Here is a 26,990-nt window from a genome sequence, read left to right as displayed (position 1 = left end):
AGGCGGGGGGCGGCGGGGCGGGGCGGGGGGCGGCGGCGGGGCGGGGCGTGAGGCAGCAGCCGCCGCCGCCGCCGCCGCGGCCGGGGCGCTCTCGGCCGCTGGGAGGTGCCGGCGGCGCGGCCGCCAGAGGGCGCCGTGTGCCCGCGCCGCGAGCGCGGCCGGTGGGGCGTGGCGCGGCGCGGCCCAGCATGCAGCGCGGCGCCGTTTGAATGGCGCAGGCTCCGGGCGGTGGGCCCCGGCGGTAGGTCTCCGTGCCTCTTTCTCCTCCTCCTCCCCCCCTCGGCGTGGCCGGGCCCGGTACCATGAGCAGCGGGTGAGTGATGGGAGGGTGAAGGCTCCCTGGGCCGCGGGCGAGAAGCTGGCGCTCTGGGCCGGTGGCGGGTGGGGTCCGTAGTGGCCGGGGGCCCCCTGTTGGCCCGGGGAGCGTCTCCGGCCGCTGGGAAACGGGGGGCGGGAGGGGTCTTCGGGGAGGCCTCCCACCTCGCTGCCGGCTCTGAGGGAGCGGGGCGGGCGGCGCCGTCCGGGCCGTGCTCTGCCTCGCCGGGGCCAGGTGCGGCTGCGGGGCGCCCCGCCCGGCCTGTGGGACGGGGGCGGGGGCTGCGGGCGGGCCGCCGCCGGTGGGGGAGCGGGGCTGCCTCCTTCCCGCTCCCCGCGCGGTGGGACTGCGCGGCGGCCCCCGCCGAGCCTCCCCGGCCGGCACCCCCGCCTGCGCCGCCCGGCACCGCGGAGAGCTCGGCCGCGCCGGTGCGGGGACGCCCACCGGCCGGCCCGCGGCACGGCTGTCTCAGTGCTTGCAGTCTCCAGCGAGCGAGTTCTGGTGGTTTTGTCTTTTTCTAAAATGGTGATATCGGGCACAACTCAAAAGCAAGCATGTGCAGTGGCAGATAAATGCAAGGAGAATAGAAAAAGTTTTAGTGCTACCGAAAAGGAGGATAACAAACTGGGTGTGAGGCCTGCTGACGGATTTTATTCCCTGGGTGTGACAGATTCCACTGGGGAAAAAGGGGGGGGGGGGTGAGGGGGGCGGGGAAATCTTCAAATGCTTGAAGATCAGATCCTGTATTAAATACTTTGTTAAAAGGCCTTCAGATTTTTTTTTCCGCTGTTGTGCTGGAGTAGTTTGGCATGTTGATGAATGTGGATATAAAAGAAATTCTGGATAGTGAGATCTGTTAAGGAGAGAGATTGGGAGGTAGTTTTAGAAACTTTTTGTTGCTGTTTTTGTAACATGCTGTCCTTTGGAGCAAGGTTAAGTCAGTTTGCTTAAGAACAGTGTTCTTCCGTCTCTTCTTGGAACACGAATTTTGCTTTTCCCACTCCCCCCCCCCCCCTTTTTTTTTTTTGTTCCTTCTATTCTTTGGCTGTAATCAGGGAATGAAAAAAAGGATAGTTACACATGTTTAGTAGAATTAAAGCATAACAGAAGGCAAGTTAGTGCCTCTTTGGCCTTGCTGATGGGAAAGAACAAATTGTTCTAGTCAAAAGCTGTCACTTTAATTTCTTATTATCAGTGCATACAGTTTTGATTAAAATGTCTGTAACAAGACTTCATTGAACTCAAGTTACCATTGGTTTGAATTCCTAAACTTTATAACTCAGAACTTCATTATAATATCTTAGAAATATTATTAATGTATTTTGTATGTATATATTAAAAAAATATGTGAGTATACTGATACATATGTATCATTACAGTAGTGTGTATACACTTGCGCTTTTTCTCTGTAACCCAGTTTTGAAACTTCTCAATATATTTCCATTGGAGTCATTTAAATAAGCTTTTTTTTTTTTAATTTTGTATGTTGGTCCCAGGATAAGGAGCTTGAGTATGAATTAAGAAGGCTTTTTAAATACTATAGACAGACCACATTCGATAATAGAAGTGTATTTAAGCATAACATAAAAGAAGTCATGTGATCCCAAGCTATGTGAAATGTAGTCACAGACTATGTTCAGCCAAGTGGGAATGAGGTGGGTTCCTATGCCTCCGCTAAGTTTGGAGCTTGAGGCATTTTCCAATATGTCTTTCTCTGGGTTTGAATTTAAAATTCTTGTTGCAGGTTTTTGATGCTCTTTGGGTTGAGCAATGAATAGAAAAAAACTTACTGTATTTAATTTTGTGAGTAATTTCTTAAAGCTTGTTTAAAATATTAATGTGGGAGCTTCAGTGTATTGGAACTTTATTTCCAATATAACAACTCCAGATAATTTTAATAATACAACTTTTTCCAACCTTATTATTCCTGGAGTGTTCATAAGTGAAAATCAACAGGTAAAAGCATCTTTTCATTAGTGAAGGATGACTTTGGAAAGAACTAAAACACTGACAAGTAATAATACTTTATGGCAGCTTAACATATCTGAAAACGGTCCCTCCAAATGCAGAAAACTGGGTACTTGTTTATTTGACTTTCTTCTAGCAAATGTTTTTTTCCAGAATGTGAATAAGGTTCACCTATTAGACTCTTAGGTTAGCTCCACAAGGAGAGCTAATTCACACCTGGATTCATCCTGAGTAAACTTAACCAAACTCTGAGGTATGGTCATTTTCGGAGATTCGTTATGAATGCTTGTGCCAGTGGGCCACATACAAATTCCATCTGTAAGAGTAATAGGAAAATGAGTTTAAATTGTAGGAATAAGCTAATTTAATTAACTAGTTACTCAAATAGTATTTGTCTTTACTGCAATTTTATGTAATTTGTGTAATTTTTGTCCACACATGAAACTTTAAACTGGAGCAAATGGCCTGACAGGTATAGCACAATAAAAAATTGTGTCTTGCTGGCATATAAGACATACTTTTTATAGTGTTGCAGAAAAGATTTGGATTAACATACTCCATAAAATCTTGAACTCTCCTTCTTTTTTAAGAGAATTCAGTATTTAAAACCTGGTGAGCTGTCAGGGCATAAATTACTAAAACAGGAATTTAAAAAAAAAAAACTTTCATATTCAAAGGATGTGGAAGCCATCTAAAACTGAGACAGATGGATTCTATAACATTTGTCAGAGCTAAAATGAAGGGAAATTATGCCAAGCTTACAGAATTGCTTCTACATCATAAGATAGTGCTAATTTATTTTTGTAGACAAGTTACCCTTTTGGAAGTAAATTTGGAATAACCATTCTTGGAAGTTTCTCATGAGCATTTTAAATCTGTTAATAATCAGTGAAATTAGTTGCCCATTACTGGTTCCCTGATGTATACCTACTTTGAATGCTTTCAAAGCATAAACTCCCCTCTTTGGGGAGTAACAATTAATTAACTCTTTCATCGGAGTCTAATATTGTCATCCTTGAACTTGCACTTGATTTAATATGGAGTGGGGGAGAATCACAAGAACGTCTGTGATGGATAGCGTATGTGGAATGCTACAGGCAAAAATAGCTGTTAAGAATTTGGGCAAAGAGTAGGCCAGGAAGAGTGTTTTAAAGGGTATTTACTAATGACTTAAGAAATCTAGCTATTTTACATTTGCTTTGCTGTGATGCAAAGTAGTCCGGTCTGTGTTCTGTAAGAAATTAATGTTATGTTAATACATGTGTAGATTACATAACATGTGAAGAAAAGTTTGTCCCTCTCTGGGGGCCGTGCCCAGAACATAGGATGATGGGAGGGAGTGGCAGAGTTTGTTAATACTTGCCTTTGATAGATATGCACTTGAAAGCCTTTCAGTGCTGACTTTCTTTGCTCGATTCTGGTATGACTTGAAGAGTCATATTGCATCCGGGAGAGATCAGAGTTAGAAAACAGCAGTAGAGCCATCAAGAAAAATTTGCACCGGTACTGTCTATTGACTGTGGGGAGAAATGAGCTGACTTACCAGGATATATGGCTGCTGTTACTCTAGTCCTTCTGTTTCCTGAAAACTGAGGAGAGTAAAAGGGGGAGAAAGGAGGGTTGGTATCTGGCACAAGAAGTCACCCATGGGACGGGGGAAACTGGTGGCTTGTGAGCCTATCATCTTAATGAAATCGTGCATCTCTGTTCAGATTTGCAATCTACTTTGTTACAGTTGTAAAACAGTTTAGGCTTGTATGATGAAGGAGTAAGGCAGAGCTGAAGGGACTTGCATTCTATCCTGAGTTTATTTTCAAAATTCTGTGAAGCAAAGGAGCTGCATTGGCCTTAATGAAGTGGTATAACAGATTGTTCTGAACAAATATAACTAGCTGTACTCACCACAAAGAAATAGTCAAAAATTCAAGAAGTTGAGGTAGAAGTTGTTTGATCTCATATAAATTGGATACTAATGCCAGTTTAAAAATCCTCTCTATATATCCCAAAGTAACAGTGGGTGGTAGTGTCTAATTAGCTATCCCTAGATGATATCTGATAGCAGATAGGAAATGAAAGTTGTAAAGAGCCCTGTAAAGTGCCTTTCATCCTCTAGCATTTGTGTTTTTAATTGCTGCCCAGCTAGCATTTTATCATGTGTTACTAAGCCTTTGGAAGCAGGTTTCTTGAGATGTGGACTAAGTTTATTGTAGCAGTATTAGGTTTGGACATACCAGATTCTTCTGCTTGTGTTCTGCTCTGTCTATGCTATCTGGATTGTGTTTCTGTATTTAATCACTTTCAGTGTATTTCTCTTTTTATGAATTTGCACAGTCCACCCTGGAACCCATGTCAACATTTGGGTCAACAACATCCTGTGGCAAGTTCAGCTTCATTATAATTTGCACAAAGAGTCGCCCTCTTTTGTTAGTTTTGAGCCTGCCTTCAGCTAGTGTCTTTTGCCCCTTCGTTCTTATCTTGGGCAAGACAGCGAACAATCTCTAGGCAACTTCTCCAAGCCATTTGTTTTGTAGGCCTTTGTCTTATTTCCCCTCTCTGCTATAAGTAGCCTCTTTTCCAGACTGAAAAGGCCTGATCTCTTCAGTTGTTTACTGTATGGGAAGTATTCCGTACTTTTTTTAACTTGTCTTTTCCTGAGCTCTTTTTTACTCAGAAGTCTCTTGGTTTTTGGGGGGGTTGTTTTTGGGTTGGTTTTTTTTTTTGAAGGGAAGAAGGCTGAACTTGCACTCAGTATTTGAAATACAGGCACAAATTAGTTCTATACGCTGTCATAATAATGTTCTGTTTATTTTTCTAACTATTTATTGATCCATGTGGAGCACTCCTCCATGTGAGCAATCCAAAGGATCTAAAGTAAACTGTCATATATCCAGACCTTGTTGTGGGTGGCAATTATTAGCTCTAAGCCTATGATTCGATGTGGGAACCCAAAACTTCCTCATGCCTGTAGACACACATGCTTTGCTTTGCATTAATCTATAATCATTGCTTCTGCTTATTGTACATCACAGTCCTCTAATTCATCAGTTAGCCCTCATCTTCAGTGTCTGGTATAACTTTGTATTGTCAACAGTCTTTGTCATTTAACTGCTCATCTCCTTTGTGAGGTAACTTACGAATATATCAAACAGCATAAGCAGATCTTCTGCATGATTCCTGTGGTGGCCTTCTTCACTGTGGGAACCGCTTAGACAGTTTATCACTGTTTCTTACCTATTTCTCCATGCAAAAACTTTCCCTCTTGTCACTTGGTTGCTTAGTTTCCTCAAGAGATTTAAGTGGGGGACTTCTGTAAGCTTTTTGGAATCTCGGGTGTTACCAGAAAGCAGCAAAATAATTCAGTCTCTAAAACTTAATTTTGTAGTTTCAGAAAGCAGGCATTCTTTGTTGTGGCGCTGGGCAGCACTGGGGATAATTCCACCATAAGTGCTCTGAAGGTTTGATAGACTTTCAGTAATTATATACTATGAAAATATACATATTCATAGGATTTCTGAGAATTCGTCTACATAAACATGAGATTTCCTGGAACTTATTAACGTAATGTCCAATCCGCATGCGCAGTCATCTTCCGTGGTGGTCTTCAGGTGGTCTTTGTGGGGCCTTCAGATGAAGGCTCGTAGTCTTCTTCACTGTGTTCACTGACTGACCTTTACTTCTGCGCAAACTCCGTTCTGGGATCACGTATATTATGTCCTTCAAGGTTGATTTGTTCTGGTCTAATGGTCATCTTGCCACTTTCTTATCCTCACGGCTGCGCGTATCTCCTCTCCGAAGGCCTAGGTGTCTAAAGGGGAGTATTCAGGAGCTTCTTATCTTACAAGTGTCTTAACTATTCACAAAGATTTGCTTTTGTTTGGTAAAGGAGAATATTCAGGAGCTTCTATCTATATTTGCAGGTATCACAGGTAGGCTCTATCATTTAGCTGTCCTTTATCCATGTTGTACTACTTCATACTCTCAAAGAATTCTATTAATTTTGCAGGGCAGGACTTGCCTTCACAACAGCCAGGTTGAATCTTTCCCAATATATTACTTGTTTGTGTCCACTAATTCTGTTCTTCGTTACATTGACGTCTCTGTTGCGCAGATTAGTAAACAGTCTGGATCTTCCTTGAGGCCGTCTTTAATACTGACTGTATTTTCTACCTGTGATTTCTTTAGGTGCTTTTTCAGCTCTAAGGGAGAGGTTCTGCACCTCCGTTAACAACACAGCTATTTCATTACTACTTATATGTTCACTGCTGCTTCTGCATCATCAGACACCCTCACAAAACAGGTTAAACTATGGAAACCTCTCTAAACTGTAGGACAGTGAACACAGATGTAAGGATTTTACTTCATTTCATCAGATGTTCCTTTACATCTGATCATTTGTTGGCCTTTTGGATTTCTGTTCCCAGTTTTTAAAGAAAGAATTGATAGTTTTGTTGTCTTTTCCTGTTACAACTAGGGGGCTAGGGGGCATTATGTTCTTACATCAAATTTGTCAAAGTGTGTAATGCTCTTCACTTTTTTTTCTCTTGGACATGTTCAACTTTTTGTAGGGAACTTCTTTCCCTCCAGGATAATCTCTCTCCAATTCAGGTATTTTAATATGTTACCTTAGGCTCTTTAAAGCCCACTATTAAACACTGATATGCTAATTGAGTTTCCTTAGTATGACATTTCTTTCTAGCCTTCTGATATTTTACACTTCTGTTAAGTAAAAAGCATTCTACTTTAACAGTGCTGTCTTATATGTTGGAGATCAGATTCTCACTAACTCCTTAGCCTGAAAGAGAAGGGTAGTTTGAGATCATTTATTAAACAAGCAAGTAAGGAGGGGTCACTTCTGCATGAAGAGTTGTAAGCTGTCAGTGTGTCATGGGAGCAGTCACAAAAGTGATTCTTCAGGAACACAGGTCATGGATTTTCTTAGCATCTGATGGGATGATTCTATGGAGTTTAGCTCTGGTGGTTGCACGTTGGCCTCCGTATTCTTCTGGAGTTTATTGCTTTTCCCTCAGCAACATTCTCAAATAGGGGATGCAAAAAAAAAATCAAAACTTTTTCCAAGTCCTCTTAGCTTTCTGCCTTCATCATTAGCCTGAATATAAGGCTGGATTTGCTTGTATTTTAGGGTTGTTGGGTTGGGCTTTTCTTCAGAAGTTCAGTTGTTTGCCTTTGTGTTGTGCTCCAAGTTCAAATTTTAATGTACAGCCCATTTTGAGTCCAAATAGTGGTTTCAACCACTCTGATAAGCAGAGGGGAAGTTGTTTGTTGTTCTTCTGGTTTCTTCTAAGCTTCAGGGGAAAAATACTTTACTATGTATTTATAAGCTTGGTGGCTGGAAGCCTTGCAAGTATGGAGAGCTCACAGGGTGACAACTATTCTGTCACCATCCCATAGTATGCAGGGAAAGAGTCAAGCTAATGAACCAGTCTTAAGCCAGCCTTGTATCTGGAAAAGTATGGACCACCAACTGGTAGAGATCTTGTCCTAAACAATGCTGCCATTTGCAATGCTTGCTGAAGTTGTTGGTCTAAGGGCTCGATATTCCCGTCTTTCAGGGTAAGGGTTCCTGTCAGTAAATCTTCCTTTTTTTTTTTTTTTTTTTGAGATAGAGATCTCAAATGAGATTCTTCCCTGCTGATCCTGTGCTAAAGAAAACTGAAGCATTTGCAGAATTTTTTTTGCTTCTACTGTATCCTGCAATATGGAATTTAATATGCATTATGTGGAGAATACACCTTCTACTTTGTTTTGAGCCTGCCACCTGTTTGTTTTATTTGATGGCCTTTAGCTACTGCATTGAAAGGTCTTCTGTGGCTAATAAGCTGTTTCCCATCTGGCTTTTTCAGTGCTCAGTGTCTTAGTGTTTTAAATACTCAAGTTCTTAATGTGGGATCAATCTGCTACATAGAGGAAAAGGGACAGGACTGTTGGTACTAAAGGTGGACGGGAGAGATTGGGGCACTTACGCTGGGACCAGTGCCATTTAGGGGAAAAATAATAAAATTAGAGCAAATGGTTGGGTTTTAAAAGTAAGGTAGGATGTCTTGCTAAAGCATTTTAAGAATAGTGCTCCATGATGATGTAGTTTGTGAATCCAGTCTTAAGCAATGGATTTTCTGATTCACTTACACAAAATGCAAAACCATACGTACAATTGTATCAGTCTTTGTTTTGATTCTTGTAGAAATATTGGCATACTTCAAGACAGAGTACTCTGACATTTTCTTACTGGTTAACTGTGGAATAAAGATTTTTTTTTTAATATGAAAAATAGCCAAAGTTACATGCTGAGAAAAATGGGTGGGGGTGGATTTGCCAATAAATTAAGGGGAGATCTTTCACTTCCTTTTTTTTTTTTTACCTTTGCTATTTTGATGAAGTTTGCCTTCTTCGTGAAGGACAGGGATTATTTTTTATTTAGCTGCATTTCCTCACTTGGAAACAGTTGTGGGACCAATTATTTTTCTGTAGGTGGCAGATGAAGTCCATAGTGAGATGTGGAGGAAAGTCTCATAAATTGCCTTATTCTTGTCTGTATGGCACCCCTCAGTGCAGGTGTACTAAGCTGGTCTGAAAAACAAGATCTCTCCCTCTGTTTCTTTGAGGGGGATTGTTTTTGTTCCTTTTTTTAGAAAACTAAATGGGAATTATGAAGTGCTCATCAGCATGTTACTAATGATAAGGCCTCCAGCTAACATTTGCTAAAGGATGTCTTAGATTATATGACGGAACATCTTCTGAATAGTTGAACTGTTTTAACTGGTTTTGCCAGCTGCATTTGAAGAAAGTTGATGGGAGTTTTTCAGAAAATATAATTAAATATCTTTCCCTTGAAAACAGGGATTTGAGAGATTATGGCATCTGAAGCCCACAATGTTAGAAAACGGAAAGTATTGCATATTGAAGGTCGTCCCATTGATCTCCCCAGAAGAAGAATCTCTTCTTCCACTAAAAAGATCATGAAGGAGGTAAGTTGTTTGGGTTTTATTTTTTCATGTCCTCTGATGAAACTGAAGTAAATGTTCAAACAGGTTCATAGTTCTGAGCAGTCTAAAACTAGAAGCACAGTCCTACTGGGCATTTTATGTCTAGATGTGCAGTAGAACTTCAGCTGGAACAGCGATTATATTATGAAAACTATGCATTATAATAGGTACAGGCAGTGACTACACAGATACATGCATCAGATCATCCACATGAGCAGTAGGTACCGATATGGTTTTACTCACCTACTTTTTTGCAATCTAGCCAAGAACTGTTTCAGTAGAGGAATTCTATCATCAGAAAGTTCTCTCTTGCCAAGAGAGCTACATAGCACAAGTGAGAGGTGGGGTAAGTGAAATACCTGCATCAAAATGGACCTGTCATCTTGTTATCATACAGCTTGATCTACCACATTGTCTAGTAACGTGTAGTTTCACTGGATTCTTGCTAGTCAGAAACACTTTCTCATCACCTCTTACCTGTGTTACTGGCTGAAGAGTAAGGCAGGTAATGGAGTACAGAGGAAGTACTATGGAGGTAAACTTAGTGTAAGATCACTTAAAAAAGTGGTGAAGATGCCAATATCCTCTATATCTGTTTACTGAAATTATGTATTAAAACCCACATGATTTTATGACTCGGTGTTATCAAAAAAGGTATTAGTATTTTTTTGCTGATGTGCACAACGTAAATGTTAACAGTAGTATAAATTTTTAAGTTGAAATGCCTGCAGTATATGAATGTAGTACCTGTTTATATGAAAATACATATTTCTAACTTGAGCATCTTGGTGCTTTTTTATTTTTAATAATCCGTTTACTAATGAAAAAAAGTAGACCAGAATGTCACAATTCAATTCATCTTCATTACATGAAGCTTTAAAACATTGAAGATTACTATATAAAAAAAGTCTTTAGAAATTCATCTTCAAATTGTGGTGCTTAATTTTCAAAGGTTTTGCTAACCTGTGAGGCACAACCTTGAATGAATTTTGTGATTCCTCTGGGATATCACTGTTCTATGCAGCCTAATTGGTGTCAGGGTGCTAATCTGTTTCATGTGAATGAATTCAGGATAATCAAGCTGGTGTTGTCTACAGGAGTCTTGATTTTTTTTTGTTTGTTTGTTTTTGGGCTTTGGTGGGGAGGTGTTCTGCTGTCATCCTTCCCAATACTAACATCTGCTGTATTATGGGCCTTTAAATGTATGTGTGAGACAAGTAATGCAATTTTGTCATCAGATTCCAGTAGGCTTTTTATATTAGTCACAGTTTTTAGTTTGCTAGTAACTAAAGAATGTCTCTGATGTCACAACCCTGTCTCTTGCCAAAGATACTCTGAGCCTATAGCTGACTATGGTGCTCCAAGGACAGCTATGGCAGAGCTAGTCCATCTATAGGTCACTGTGAAATACCTGAAGATTATAGGAAGGTTAACATAGCTGTGCTTTAGCTGCAGATTAGGAAGAGTGAGTGGAAAGGAGGGAATCTGTGGTAAACTTAGGCCATGGTGAAGCAGGACTTCTTTTTGACAAACTGTGAGAGTGTTTGAGCCTTTTTAGTAATAAAGCTTTTTTATTCTCTATACCCTTTCTCTCAGGGTAAGAAATCTCCAAAACAGCTGGCTTCATACACAAACAGGTAAGAGGGCTCTGCTGTGTAGAGTCTGAGTTTCAAGTGAGAGGGAAGCAGGGAGGAAGACGCAATTTAAATCTATTACAACACCCAAGCAGACACAAATGGAAGATAGGTCTTAATTTTACCGACAATACTTGGTTCTTGTGCTCACTTTCATAATTATGAGTCTCTGCATTAATAAAAGCAGGACAAAAATATTGGTGATAGCTCTTACTTCTGATAACCCAAATGTCATGAGGGTATATCTCGGGGATAAAATGTTTTAAGTAACCTGCAAGTTGACTGCTGAATTCATTGTGATATATTTTAACTTAATAACACAAAGTATTGCTTAGGTTGAGAGCAACCTTCACTAAAATACTGCTTTATTATTGCAGAATAACAGTTGGAAAAACGGTGACCAGTCCCCTCTCTCTTTTCAAAGTAGTATATTGTAAAAGAAAAGTTCATTGTTATACTCCAAAGCCTTGTTACAGAAAGAAACAGATCCCTAAATCTAGGGGCTGTGACATGGCAAATAAAGAAAATGAACTGGCTTGTGCAGGGAATCTGCCAGCAAAACTGCACGACAGTCGTACGCACTTGCTGAATTCTAGTGACTCTGGCTCGTCTCAAACAGAAGGCCCCTCATCCAAATACAGTGGATTTTTTTCAGAGGTAAGTAGAGTTTAAAGAAACTTTAATTTAAAATAAAAGTATTCCTGGTAGTCTCTTTGTGTGGTTAGCTGTGAAAGTTTTCAAAGGGATTAATTTTCTTAACATATAGATTGGCTCAGGTCTTGTGATTTACAGTCTGTATCTGTCAGCTTACAGTGATGCAGTTGTCAACGGTAATAGTCCTGCCAGTTTTCCCCATGTTTGTGTCAGCACAGAAGCTCAGATCTGCCAGGCTAACCTGGGTTAAAATTATACCAGCACCGAAGGAAAACATTGCTTTGACCTAGTTAGGTTTCATGATCTGGCATGACGCATGTTTATGGAAGTGTGAAAGTGTTAGTGTATGGATGGGAATAAGCTGATGAGGTAGGAGAGGACCATTTTTGGTAGGAGAGGACCATTTTTGGTAGGAGAGGACCAGCTCAGTGTGCATGAAATTAACTTAAGTGTTTGTAGAAGACTATATTTCTTAAGATTGCTTGATGAAACCCAGTGAATGCTTGCAGGGCTTCTGAAGGTGGCTAAAAGGTCAGATATTTAAATGAAACAGGTTTTGTGACAGTGAAGGCCATTTAAGTCCCTTAACGTTGAAGTTTCCATTTCTGTCACCGTAATGTTTGTTACCCATTGAGGCTTGCAGGTGTTTAAAGTGAGGCATGGCAGGGAAGATACGATCGAAGGCTGTCACCATGCTGTCTTTTCATGGTACTGTAAGTGTGGGCTACCATAAAGAGAGCCCTGAGAGACCAGTGGGCTGGAGGTACAAGTCTGTGGCACTCTTGCACTCCATTGAATTTGACTGGTTCAAGGAAAGAGCAGCAGACTAGCTAGAATAAAGAGGTTGTGGAAAGAATGGTAAAGGAATGAAGACTGAGGAAGATTCATCTTCTGAGAAACTAAAGACCAGATCACTGGCCACCAATGACTGTTTAACTGGTTTGAGAGATGCAGGTGGCTCTGCAGTGTTCATTCCAATCCAAGATTTTAATAAAATACCTAAACTTCATTCCAAGAACAAGCTTTTTCAGAAATCAACCTTTTCTGTCAAAGTTCAGAGTAATATATGTAATTACTTGTGTCTAAATTGTTAAAGTTCTCAAAATTAATAAGCATCTAAGTAAAAAGTTGTCAAAATTGGTGAGAATTATAGGTTGATGCTCATAAATGCTCTATTTAATTATTAGATACCTCTCTTCAGGGGTCTTATTCTTGTCGCTTTTGGGTAAATTAGTCTTAATCTATTTATGCTCCCTTCTAAGGGAAATTTGTGGTTTTAAGGCCATTGTTAGCTAAATTTTTAAAATAAACTCATCAGCATACAGGTAGGAAAGTATATTTTTCATATACTAAATTACTATATTAGAGCAGCTTATTGTGTTGTTGCTGGCTACTTAACTTGTGGTAAATTTCTTTTATATTTTCAAAAATATACAGGTTTCTCAGGACCATGAAACTATGGCTCAGGTTCTTTTCAGCAGGAATCTGAGGCTGAACGTAGCTTTAACCTTTTGGAGAAGGAGAAGTATAAGTGAGCTGGTAGCCTACTTAGTGAGGTAAACTGAGTGTCTCTTCTTTTATATTCTTAAAGTGGTAGCAGTCCCAAATATGTTGCAGTATTTTTAGGGGTTCCTTAAATGTTTTGTTATACTACTTCTTTAAATCATAGTGGAAGTGTATACTTCAACCTATGCTCTACTAGTAACATTTCTGATTTTATTCTTTATGTTTCTAGGATACAGGATCTTGGAGTAGTAGTAGACTGCCTTCCTGTGCTTACGAACAGGTACAGACAAAAAGTGGGGGATAAGAATCTGCTATAACCACGCTGAAGTTCAAGCACTTCTGAAACATCTTGTTTTTTAAGTTTACAGGAAGAAAAACCATATATCTCAGTTGGCTGCTGTGTAGATCTTTTGCCTTTAGTGAAATCACTGCTTAAAAGCAAATATGAAGAGTAAGTATCAGTTTTGGATGTTTCCAAAACACTTCCTGGCTATGTAGTGCCCTAGAAATTTATGGTGTTTATTCCTCTGATTCTTGTTCCCTCTGCTCCTTCTCCCAACCCTGCCTTTCTCGGGGAACACCTACCTGAAGGGGAGCTTTCCTGTGAACCTTTCTCCTTTAAAAAAACAGTGGTGCAAAAACTTTTCTGCAAGGTTAAGGACTGGGGAGGGACTGACTTTGCCCTTATGCAGATTTATTTATCCTAAACAGTAAAACGGAATAGCGCCGAGGTTTTAGTGTGCTTTATAACATGAAATCAAGGCAAAGTTTTCAGGCAAAGTACCTGAAAAATTTCTAGTTTTTCAACAAGAGCTTCAGTTTACCACTTCGAAATGAAAACATAGGCAAGTATTTGAACTTGCCAATTTGTCTAGATTTTTTCTTCCAGAATAGAAAAAGTGTTGCTTTCCAAGTTGCTTACCAATTTGTCTTGACACTTTAGCTGACCTGTAGATATTGGAGGGGGGGGGAAAAAAACATAATGTGTAAAATATGTTGTTACAGATATGTGATAGTTGGTTTAAACTGGCTTCAGGCTGTCATTAAAAGATGGTGGTCAGAACTATCTGCACATACAGAAAAGGCAGAGGATGGGTGAGTATAGTATTGGGAAATATTTAAATATTTCTGTAGCTTGTTCCATCTAAATCTGTTTTAACTTTGAGTAGGACCACACTTTATCTACAAGAGAAAAAATATAATTTGAAAGTAAAAGCTTAAAAGTACTTAAAATAAGTTCTTCTGTTCTTAAGACACAGGTGGTGTTTGGAAACTTGCTTTAAGGATTGTCATGTTTTTGTTTTTGTTTTTTTAACTGGAGTTTTAATACATGTAGAACATGGTCATATCAGGGGTTGTACAAATACTGTAGAAGTTGGATCAAATTTTTTTCTGATATTATGGCAATATCTATCATATAGACTTGTCTATATGCAGTATTAATCACATGTTTCAGTCAAAAAGTCTACTGAAATGTCGTATATATGTTACAAAGTGTTGTTCATTCTTTTTCAGAAATATTCATATTTTAAAACAACAATTAAGTGGATTATGGGAACAGGAGAATCATCTTACTCTGGTTCCAGGATATACTGGTAATATAGCTAAGGTAATCTAGTTCCAGTTGCGTTTACTAGTGAACATAGCTGTATCACTTGCAGTATTCCTCTCATTTGATGTTATTTACACTAAACTATTGATGGATAGAAACACCTTTATTTTCCACTAAGGCTCAAGTATATTGCACAATTTTTACAGGAGTCTGGAGCGTATTCCCTATGCTAATAGTAGTGTGGTTTAGAATGCTAACAATCAATTTTTTTATCCTTTTCTCTCTCTTTACAGAGAAAGCATTTCCTTAATAATAAAATAGCTAATAGTAATAAGCCTTAAAATTGATGTTAAAAAGGGCCCAGATGAGTAGGTAGACTGTGAAAGGACAGGTGTTTTCTCTGAAATCTGCTGTACCCATTGTTGTAAGTGTAATGCAGCATGGAGAATCTTAGCCCACCAATGTTGTTAGCATTTGCATCAATTGACATCAATTTACATCAAGTGACTGGGGCAAGTGACAACATACTCAATTCTGAAGCTTATTGCTGACCTAATCCTTAGAAATCCTTAGTGTCTGGTAAATGCATGATTTGCTGCTCATGATACTCATCTCCATAAACATGGCTTTCTGAGGTTGGGCACCAAGAGTTACACTAAGAAACCTCTCCACATGGCAGGACCTGATGAAGGTAGACAGTGAGAAAGGACTTAAAGCAGATACTTCATTTTGTGCAGGATTTGAGTGAACTTGAAAAGAAGTTGGAGACTGCATGCTTTACTTATATCTGAAGGAGCTTTGTGGAATCTATAACTATAGCTACAGAATTTGTCACTTTGATACATCAAACAAGTTATTTCTTGTTTTTCTGGGACTGCTGTGCACCCCTAACTTCAATTTTGATGTCTCTACAAGGATAGTTACAAACTTCTTGTAGAGTTTCAGTCAGCAGGGATGCAGAAGAACCGAGTTCTAACTCCCAACTGGTAGAGCAATGGGAGCTTGTAATGTAGACTGCCCAGTTCTTCTGGTAGACCAACATAGCGGTTATAGCCAGTGTCAGTTTGTTTCTCTAGGATTCAGGTTCCCTTTCTGTTAATTTGCCTACTTCTTAATGTGTATCAGGACAGATTGTGACCGAGGCCACCTGAACAAGTCAGGAGCAAAAGGGGTAGTATAAGAATGTTGGAGGGATGGGGTGAAGGAATGTCACTCTTAATAAATGTTTCAAATACATGTCTCATGATGATGACTTTTCCTCTGCTCCCTGCATGCACAGGAAAAAACAGACTAAATTGATGGCTTTGGAAACTAATCCCACTGTTCTTGCAGGCTTTAGTACATAAAGAAATGCCATTGAAAGCATTAATTGAAAGTAATCTTCAAGTTGAAGATAACTTGTTCTGAAACTTGGCCTAAACATAATTATTCTTGTACTATGGTCCTGACTGGTTACCCTGCTTCAGACACACAGTCGATACTACAGCTATAAGTAACATGACAAACCCTTTATCCTTTTTTTCCTTCTAGGATGTACATGCTTATTTATTACAGCTACACTGACATGATTGGGAAACTATGTGTGCTTATGTGGTGAAACAATCCCCTAAAGTATCCCTGAAATATGTACTATTTCTGAAAGCCTTTTGAGAAATACTGGCAGAAGAGAACTGAACTGTCAAGCTGTTTAATGAAACCACTAACAAAATCCTAACAATCTACTTCACATTGAAGTGGAAAAATGTCTAGTAGGAGCAACTTTTACTTCAGTGAGGTGAAAGTGCACTATGAAAACTGTATGCCTTTGCTGCATTTGGGATTCACTCAGTTACTAGGTATTCATTTAAACGCTACTGTATTTTACTACAACATCGCATAAAAGAAGATGAATTACACTGTCACGAAGACAAGACAGCAGAACCAGTTATAAGGAACCAACAAAAGCAATCAGCATTAAGAGCTTTTAAATGTTTCTTTCACAAGAGAACTCCAAAGTGCACAACTATCTTCCAATTACATTAAAAAAAACCTTCAGAATATTCAATTACTTCTATGTTTTAATCAAATTATTAAAGACAGTTTTTGTTTGCACTATTGAGAAACTATACAGTAAAGATGCCTTAATTACTAGTGTTTCAAAAAGCCAATGTGTTAAGATGCAAATAGCTATTATGTTCAGATTGTGATGAAAAACTACAAAAATCAGGGTTTCACATTGTGTAGTTAATGAAACATTGCACATATACAAAAATTCATGTATGAAAAATATTATAAATAACTGAAGTTAAGCTTGGAGAAACAGTTATTGCAAATGTCAGCAGAATGGTGAATTTATGTTTAACAAATGTTTTTATATTGTATGTGGATTTCTAACACAGTAATCTTGTTCTGTATCATTTAAACTACATGCAAATAAGTAAATATATTAAATGTATCTACTGTTTTTTTTCTTTTCAAGTTCATAAAAATAATTTCTAGAATAATCTCTTCCACAGTACTTTTTATCATAGATATTTATGTCTGTTGTTTGAAATGTTTACAGCCAGATGAGGCCATGTTATTCAAATCGCACCCTTTTTATACTACCTCCTTTAAGAAACTGACAAAGAGCTTTTGCAAAATTAATCAAGTTCTAGCCTGATCAATGATGGCAAATTTATACCAACAACAGCATTGAAAATGCAGCTATAGACTCTCTTTTACTGTCCTATTGCTATCCTGTACTATTTTAATCGAAAAACTATAGCTGAATAGCTCTGAGGGAGTTCTGATTTTAGGCTTGCTATTGCCTTTTTTTATTTTGTGTTTAGGAAGCATGCTTTTCCAATTAAAACTTACAAAGTGCCAGCTGTTCACTTAAAACATAAATATACATGCATAGCATGTATCACCCAGTAGTCTACTTCCTTAGAAAACTTACAAGGGTGGTTTTCATACCTAGCACTAAGTATATGCACTTTTATTGACGTGCAGGAGAAGAGTCTTTTGATAGCCCCAAGTGGTTTTTGCTTTAGAGATGAAATAAATGAATTTTGAACTCTTGTAGTGGTCAACAGCTTTAGGCCTCCTGTTGCTTCATTTTGTATTTAATTTACATATCATTATTGCTGACTTCTGAAGGCCAACTAGAAATCTGTCATCAGAACTTGGTGCTTTTGGTTATTTGAATATTTTTCAAACCACCAAAGGTTTTGCAGTTCCCAGGGCAGTCAGCTGCAGGGAAGAGTTTCTGGGACATCCCAAAACTGAGAACTCTGTGGGACAATCTCAAGATATGCACATAGCCAAATTCTTTTTGATAGAATTGTGACGTACCATTAGAGATATTTCACACTCAAAAGAGTTTGAGATAGAACTTACTACTTTTCAAATGTTCTTGCTGTCAATTAAAAATTTAAAGGAACTACAGTATGATGACGCTCTTCTATTACTTTACTGTTCTGTTGAGCACTTAAATGTAAAAGTAACATAAAGACTAGCTTGATAATTTGGGTAGCAATTGCTGAAACTCTTAGATTATTCCTCAATGAGAATACTGTAAAGGTGATGGAAACTCAGATCTTATTTTCTCCTGGTTTTTTTAATAGACAAAATGAAGTAACTTATGGCCATTTATTTCTGGTAATACAAGAAGTTGTCATTGTAATTGATTAAAGTGAAATACTCTGGTATTCAAAAATCTAGCTTGACTGTAGATGTAAATACATGGGCTTATAATGAATCTTGCATGTGGCCATGGATCTACCAAATCGTAACTGTGGATGGTGCTTTTGTTCTAGTGGCAAGGTAAGATTGACTTGAGGATCGTTATTGAGAAATATCTAATAAAATAATGCATTATTTTTAACTGCCAAAAGTTGTATTTTAACAGCATCAATAATACAGTATTAAACATTGTCATTAGTATCTGTGCCTTATTTTAAATGAATTTTTTTTACTGTTTTCAGGCAGCTACTAGACTAAGAACAGGATTCTGGTCTCTCCATTATGAAATTATTTTTTCCATCATGATCTTAAAGAATTCATTTAAAGTATTCATGCTGACATTCAGGCTCAGCTTGTTGTATGCTCTTCAGTTCTCAAATGGCTAGGAATCAGTTTTGCTGTAATAGAATGTATATGTATGATATCTGCTCAAAGATGACATGAGTAAAATGTCTTAATAGCTGTGTAACTCCATGGAATCCATGTAGTTGTCTCAGTGAATCTAAGAATTAAGTTTACGAACAATCGTGTATAAATGCTAATCTTTATAGATACTTTCTGAAAATGTTGTTTCTAGGATGCGTCAAAAGATCCAGGCAGAATTAATCCTTTATCCTGTATGTTCTTGTGATGCAGAAGCATGTATGTACTTGAGGATGAAGGATGCCTCCGCAAAGCTGTTCTTCACGTTATACCGCTTGATATGAAATTAATGTCTTTGAAAAACAGTATGTCTTTTGCCTCAATGTTTCCTGAGAGTACTTGAGGCTGTTTTGCTGAAAGGGTTTTTATTTGAAATGTGAACTAGGATTTACGCATCCCCTAAACTGAAATTAAAGAAGCCTTCTGGCAAACTGCCTCTTTCTGCAGAGCTAAAAAAAAACCCCAATATTCTGTTAATGTAAGAATCAAAGCTTAGGTATTGCTGATAGCTTGCTGAAGAGTGGAGATGGAAAAAGCTACCCCATTAATTAACTGGGTACAAAGAAGCTGGCATATCTTAATGATTGTGTATGGCTCCATTTTAAAGGAGTTACATCTGTTTCTTAGCAAAGTACTCTGCAGTGGAACACCCTTGTATCACCCAGGTACTGCAGTTCCAGGCTACTTAATAGTGCTTACAAATTGTTACTGGTATTAAAAAAGATCAGCATCAGCCCTCCAGGAGCTTACCTTCTGCAGTTGAGATATAATTAAACCGATCTTTCCCTTTCTGTAGGTTGCCTTATTCTTATGAGAGGCTGCAGTTTTAACACTTGGGGTGCAGGAGGGATGGGAGAATAGGAAAGGACAAAAAAGGGTACTCATGCCCTGTGTGGAGTGACATCAGCCCCTCTGTGTTATACCATATGCATCTTAAAGCAGGCTGTATTTTCATTTTCTGGTATCTGAAGTAGGCAAGCGTGGAGTTACAGGTCTTTATGTGTTTTGCATTGAAGAGATAAAAGTTTTGAAGACAGATGCTACAGCTGATTTGTGTGGTGTTTGGGGGTTTTTTTTCTTGAAAGGGTGGACATTTTTGTGTGTAGAAACTTGAAAGTATCTTGTGCAAAGCTTACATTTTTGAAACTAGCAATTAGTTGCATTTGCCAGTTCATCTTGCCAAATCTTCCAGCTTTACAGGAGACTGAATGTCCGTCTTCGTGTGGAGATCTGCAGCTATATTTTGTGTCCAGTTTTCTCATACAAAGGGAAACAGGTGGTTCATAGTCAACTATTTCAGAATACAAAACCATGCAAATCATGCTACTGGTGTGAAGTTATTCCAACTTTTGTACAATGCAAATTCTTTAGTTTATGAAAGCAGTTGGTTCTTGTGTGAGGAGCTTATATTGAACTGATGCTGCATTAGAGGAGAAAAAAAATGAAGCAGTTCTTAATAGCCTTGGTAAAAGCCAGACAGTGTAGTTTAATTTTTGTCTTCAGTCTACCTTCCTACACACAGTAATCATTGTAGGCTACAGATAAAGATTCACTGAGAGAATAGATTGAGCATGCTTGTGTTGTTACTGCTTATATTATACTTTGTTAAACAATTTATTTTTATTCCATATTAGTTAAATGGCTTGTTTGCTGTCTTAAATAGTTGCATTTAGTCTCATTCTATTTTCTTCCCCTCCCCTGCATTCATTCTTCAGCACTTAATGATGTTATTTCTTCTTCTTCTGGTTTAAATATACTGTGAGTATCTATTGTTAGAAGCAGGGAGGGGAGGATGAAAATTCTAGATAAAATGCAGGGCTAGCTACTTAACACTATTCATTTTGAAGCAATTGTGAAAGCTTTCCCTCTTTAAAATTTCTCATACAAATTTTGTTAATATTTATGAATTGAAGTGGGCACTCATGGCTACAAGTTTGAGTTTGAACTTGGCTGGAGAAAAATAAAATGTTTTCACTCTAAATAGCTGCAGTATTTTTTTTTTTATTATTGCTTACGAAGCTGGACTCTGATATTAACCTGCTGTATGGGAGGCAGGAGGCATAGCACTGCCTCTTAATGGGATAGAATAGAAATAATCACACAGACTTCAACTGTTGCAGACAGAATATTTTTGTCTCCATGCTGACTAGATTTTTTTAGTACATGTCTATGTAGACTGTAGCTGCTGATCATATTGCTATAAAATGAGATCTACTTTCAGGTTGAATGTGGTATGTAGTTGTTTCCGATTCATACAGATCACTGCTTCAATTCGGTCAGTCATTAATTGGAGCACTGTCGTGTAGATGAACAACTGACTATTGAGGTCTTGAACACCTGTGCTTCGCTTTAACAAAATACAAGGATGCCATGTTGATGTTTTCCACCTTTTTTTTTTTCCTTATTCCTTAATTTCAGTGCTTAAAGGCATTTAAATTCCCTTTGGGAAGTGGTAGCTGCCAAAACACACGTGGTAAAAATGCTTTTACAAATATGCTTATGACTTGCTTTAGTACACTTCTGTGAATAATAGTGTTCTGTGAATTTGGGAAGGAGGCTGCTTTCTATATGCATAGGCTTGAAAGAAACAGAATTAGTAGATTTTACTTAGATTGCAACCATTATCTTGATTTTTTTTTTTTTAGGTAAGCAGTATGTGTATTGTGAAACAACTAAACCAAATCTAAATGTTAAGATAATGTTACATTCCAAGACTTCCTGCTCTTGTGGGTTTAAGTGTTGGAATACATACACACCCTCGCATCATACTTTAAAGTGACCCGCAGACAGTTTCATATTTGAAAGCTATTGCTCTTGTAATTTAGGTTGATAGCTCCTTTTCAAGTTGTATTTAATCTACTGAGCTTCACTTTCAAAAAGTCTGAACTATGTTTGGATTTTGCAGTTGCCACCTTCACTCGTTTCAGATATTCCATGGATTGAAAGACTTAGTCAAGTAAGCATTCCAGCTTCAGAAAAATAGCCTTTTGGGGGTTTGTGACACAGGCTTTCGTTACAACTCTCTTCTGCATGAGACAAACTTGTTTTCTGCCAGAGTTAAATCATTTTTAGAGACGCTATTTCAGAGGAGGATTGCCACATCCAAGAAGCCTGTGGCGTGTTTGGCTCTAAATGGAGAAGCTGCACAAGTACAGTCAGCTGTTAGGAGAATGCATATTTCATTACTGTTGAGTTGTCTTATCGCATGCGAATTAGCTGTGCTATTATCTACTTAGTCTAGATAAAAGTGGAATGATGGATTATTGGGGAGTTGGAAGTCTTAACAACTCTTGGCTGTAAGAAACCAAAAATGCTATTTCCATGCTGACAAAACTGCTACAATGAATGTAGAAAGGAACTATTTGCTGTGTGCTTGGTTTGGAGAGCAGAAATTTCTTCCTTCTTTCTACATCTGCTAACAGTACTTTGTCTTGAAGCTAAAAGGCATAGACATTTATGTGTTTGTTTAAAATAACATTAAGTTTCTGACTGAAAGGGGGGAAAAAAAAACCTTGCTGCATTAGTTCATTTCTGGGTGACTGTGCCACCCCATGTTCCAGCTGCAGAAAAAAGTAAATAAAATTATAAAAATACAATTAACCACCAGTGTATAATTAGTGGTAAAACTTTATTTTCAACACTGTAAGGTTCTGGCTATCATTAGTGAAGTAGTGAACCAAAGCAGGACTAAATAACTGGTAGGTTCTGTTCTCAGCCTTGTGTTCTAATAGGTCTAAAAGCTTGGCTTTTTTTAATCAATTAAAATGAGTGATGACTGATGGAAGTGTTAATTCTGGAGTGATTCTATGCCAACAGCCAGCATTAGCATAAGGATAAGCTGGGTAGCTGGTTGTGAAGTGAACCCTGCCCACCAGAGCAACTGTCCTCTGGAATAAATTTTCCTAGTAAGAACATTTTGGTACTTTAAGTAAAACTCTGAATTTGCCTTTTTTTTTTTGGGGGGGGGGGGGGGGGGAGTGCTGCAAGGGGTCCCTCTAAAAATATTGCCTTCTGAGTGGTGGCATCAGTAATCCTTAAAGAGGGTTGAGGACTTGAACACAGGCAAACGCTCATCAGGACGGTGGCTGATGTGTGCCTCCCTAGTTGTCTGTTGGTGTAGGGAGTTGACTTATATAAAATTAAAACTAGGGAAGGGGAAGTATTTGTTTTAGATATGGTACAAAAATTCCCACCACCTGAGAAAAGTGCCTGTGATAATTGAAGATTCAGGTTTGATGATGCAGGAAGCCTCTCCAGTCCTGTGTGCCTAAATCCACAACAGTGAGGCACTTCGCAAAGGAAGGTTAGAGACTTGGTGCTTGCAGAGCAGTCACGTTTCCTCCCAGTTGCTGCTTTTCCACCCCCTGATGTGTTGGAGCACATCTGCTTGGCTGAGTTCCCAGCTCCACATCAACCTTGTCACTTATCCAAGTGAGAATAAAATGCCTTCATATTTGGCACACCTGGTTTCCCAAGTGATGTCTTGTATCTCAAGTCTTCCAGCTTCTCACTACAAACAAAATTGCTAGCTTAGTGTCATTGAGCTGTGAAAACTTAGAGGCTTATACCTCTGATGAATAACACATGGCAACTGTGGATGCTACCACTTTGTCTACCCCTTACATTAAGGCTAGAGAAGCAGAATGATGCGCATCAATGTAGTGGCTATTTCAGTTACCAGGTTTAAGATGAAGCTGTTGTATTTGTGTGTGGATGTATATAAATGATTTTTAAACATAAATAGTCTACCAAGTATTAATTAAAATTGCCCACAGTTTTGAACATTTAGAAATGGTGGGGCAGGGACTAGTTAGGGAGAAATCATGCTGCTTGGAGATGGGTGGAAGGAAGGAAAAAAAAAGACATGCATCCCCCCCCCCACACCCCCCCAAACAAAAAAAAAAAAACCCAAACATAAAAACTAGAATTCACTTGTCTCCAGAGTAAAGTAGTGCTGTGGCAAGATGACAACAAATGCTGCCACCCATTTTTCACTAAAAAGGGTACACAAGAATGCCGCTCTGAATGAGGAGTCTCTGATGTTACGGATTTTTAGGATTAGTGCATTATGTTTTAGCAGTTTACTTTCTCAATTGTCTGAATATTTGGTACATGACCTCAGAAGGGCTGTAAATAGGAGAACGCCCTTCGAGCTCGCTTCACAACTGGCAGCTTGCTAACATCAACCTTTACCTTGGGGACTAGCGAGGCGTATTTCAGCATTTCTGTATGCAGGCTTTGGTGTACATACTGCTGATACGTGCTTCCTCATTTAATAGTTCTCTGTGAGCTCTGGGAAATGAGAATTTAGCCTCTGGTGACTTGCTCAAGTCTGATTTGGATTAAACAGTTCTCATACCAAGAATTCTGCTTATGTGGAAGGAACTGCAGGACCTTCTCTCTTCCTCCATAAACTCACCATATCTAAACCCCTATCGCAGTAGGCTTCTGTATTGAGGAATCTGTTTATCCATGGTTCTTGGTATCCTCAGTAACACTTTTTTCTGACAAAATGGATTGGTCTGTGGTTCCTTTGTAGTATTTGATTATCATTAACCTTATGCTATTTTTCATACCTTATAGAGCAGGTTCTCTCCGTTAGCTCTGAGGTAGAACTCCAAGATACTGCTGCCCATGTGTTTCCTGGTGTCCAGCATAACTGTCAGATTTTTCAGGCATTTATTTGAAGTTGTCTTTTGGCCAGGAAACAAATTCAGGGCTTGAACTGATTTTAATGGTCTGAAATAGTATCTTCACAGGTGTTTAGGAGCGTTGCACCTTTTGATGAAAGTATTATTTGCAGTGGCTTTGCAGTAGTATAATTGAATTTTACCATCTCCACAATGAGAGACTTGAGTGAGAGGAAGAACTAATTTGAGTCAGATGGGTCCAGCAAGCCCTACCTTTTATCTCACCGCTGGATGTGGGAGCAACAGGAATGTAAGCAGTAATTACTGCTTTAGGGAGTGTTTGAACCCAGTCTTAACCACAGCTACTGTCTATATATTGCTTTTTCTCCTCATGGCAGCACCAGCAGTCAGTCATGCAGAGTTGTGGCATGTGTGGAGCGTCTGCAGCACTGCTCCCTGGTCTGCTGCTCCGTGGGAGCTTCAGACACAGCATGGCCTCTGCTAAGAAAGGAGGATACCCTTTTGCTGAGCCCTTAGTAGGATTCTTTCCTAGCAGAACTTCCCTTAGAAGATGTTCCAAACTCCTATCTAAAGATGTGTCCATGATTCAGTTATAAAAGTACCTGTTTTTCTTTCCTGTATGTGCCTTTTCTAGGTCAAGATGCTGCTTTGTATGCCAGGAGAATCTTCTCATTTTAAATGCACAAGCTCAGACTTTTTAATCTCCCCATGTTTTGTCTGCCACAGAGACTGTCCAGCCAGATAATCGGCTGTGTAAAAGCCTGCAGTGGGACTTGCTGGTGGTCTACCTGAGCTCAATCTCTCTGTGGCCTTGCTGAAGAATCCTTCTATTCCAGATACCTACACTGCAGCCATTAAAAGGTCCAGTTGGTTTTTCATCAAGCATCATGCTATTTTATGGAGAAAGGAATATCATGTATAATAAGATTATCTGTTCCAGAGATGAGCAGGTTGGTGGTTTTTATTTAGTTTGTGTGGTTTGGTTTGTTGGGTATTTTTTTCCTTCTTTCCTAAACAGATATTACCTGGGCCCTCAGTTTGTTATGTATATTTTTAAGAGTTTATGCACTTTATTTCTTCCCCTGCTGCCCCCCAACTCTTGCATGAATGCAAAGTAGCCCTGGCAGTTATTTGTTTTTGCTTTCCCTTTCCAATACTTCTTACTTAGATATGTCAATATCTAAAGGCACATCTTTATCCTTGCAAAAAGTAATTCTAAACTAGACGCTAGAGTCTGTCACCTGGAGCAAACACCACTTTTAAGATGCTTTGCTGAATTCTTTAGGCTTGCAGGAGACAGTAAAAGCTTATAAATTAAATCCTGTAATAATTTTTCTGTGGATCATTGTTTTATTTCCCTAAAATAAAAGATCTAAAAGCAAAACACAAAATTAAATTCAGGACTCCTGCTATCCACAGCAAAGATACTGCTTCCAGTGGGCGCTGGATTTCACCAGGCATTATACAGAGCTTCCCAGAGGAGCCTGCTGTCAAATACACTTACAAATAATGAAAGCAAGTAGCTAGAGGCGGAGAAGAGGCATTTGAAGCTGACTTATGCTACTATTTTTTTTCCAAAAACTTAACAAACTGGTGACCAGTCACTAGTGGGGTTCCGCAGGGATCCATCTTAAGGCGAGTGCTCTTTAATATCTTCATAAATGACTTGCATGCAGGACTGGAAGGCTTGTTATCAAAGTTTGCTGATGACACAAAACTGGGAGGAGCCATTGACACTCTCAAGGGCAGAGAGGCCCTGCAGGGAGATCTGGACAAGTTAGAGAGCTGGGCAATCACCAACCAGATGAAGTTTAACAAGGGCAAGTGCCGGATTTTGCACCTGGGACAGGGCAACCCTGGATGTACATACAGACTGGGGAACGAGAGGCTGGAGAGCAGCCCCACGGAGAGGGATCTGGGGTTCTGGTTGACAGCAAGTTGACCATGAGCCAACAGCGTGCCCTGGCAGCCAGGAGGGCCAACCGTGCCCTGGGGCGCATCAAGCACTGCGTGGCTAGCCGGTCGAGGGAGGGGATTGTCCCGCTCTACTCCGCACTGGTGCGGCCTCCTCTTGAGTGCTGCGTGCAGTTCTGGGCCCCACAGTACAGAAAGGACACGAAGCTACTAGAGAGTGTCCAGAGGGGAGCCATGAAGATGGTGAAGGGTTTAGAGGGGAAGCTGTATGAGGAGTGGCTGAAGTCACTTGGTCTGTTCAGCCTGGAGGAGACTGAGGGGAGACCTCATAGCAGTCTACAGCTTCCTCACAAGGGAAGAAGGAGGGGCAGGCGCTGATCTCTTCTCGCTGATGACCAATGATGGAACCCGAGGGAACGGCAGGAGGATATGCCGGGGAGGTTTAGGTTGGACATTAGGAAAAGGTTCTCCACCCAGAGGGTGGTGGAGCACTGGAACAGGCTCCCCCAGGAGGCAGTCACAGCGCCAAGCCTGACAATATTCAAGAAGCATTTGGACAACACCCTCAGACGTATGGTGTGAATTTTGGGGTTGTCCTATGCAGGGGCAGGAGTTGGACTTGATGGTCCTTGTGGGTCCCTTCCAGCTCAGGACATTCTATGATTC

The 26,990-nt window shown here is 39.5% G+C and overlaps 1 protein-coding gene across 4 annotated transcripts; it reads left to right on the top strand.

Annotated features, from left to right (window-relative positions):
- Positions 1-212: 212 nt before the first annotated feature.
- KATNBL1 (katanin regulatory subunit B1 like 1) lies at positions 213-25,383 on the top strand. 4 transcript variants are annotated; one of them, XR_014228776.1, is made up of 11 exons: positions 213-313; positions 9,140-9,267; positions 10,882-10,922; positions 11,297-11,576; positions 13,011-13,129; positions 13,309-13,359; positions 13,441-13,530; positions 14,085-14,174; positions 14,595-14,688; positions 16,162-18,417; positions 25,137-25,164. XR_014228776.1 is itself a non-coding variant. In XM_082317699.1 (10 exons), exons 2-10 carry the CDS (start codon positions 9,154-9,156, stop codon positions 25,200-25,202), a joined length of 945 nt encoding a protein of 314 aa, XP_082173825.1. In that variant the 5' UTR covers positions 213-313; positions 9,140-9,153; the 3' UTR covers positions 25,203-25,383. The 4 variants fall into 4 exon arrangements, 3 of the variants coding, with proteins under 3 accessions (XP_082173825.1, XP_082173826.1, XP_082173827.1); XM_082317699.1 differs by lacking the exon at positions 16,162-18,417 and having other exon boundaries at positions 25,137-25,383; XM_082317700.1 differs by lacking the exon at positions 25,137-25,164 and having other exon boundaries at positions 16,162-20,566.
- Positions 25,384-26,990: the final 1,607 nt, after the last annotated feature.

This window comes from Platalea leucorodia, assembly GCF_965183815.1.
Source record: "Platalea leucorodia genome assembly, chromosome: 7".
Classification (NCBI taxonomy): Eukaryota; Metazoa; Chordata; class Aves; order Pelecaniformes; family Threskiornithidae; genus Platalea; species Platalea leucorodia.
The sequence above is the reverse complement of the archived record's forward strand: the minus strand, read 5'-3'. Positions and strand labels throughout refer to the sequence as shown.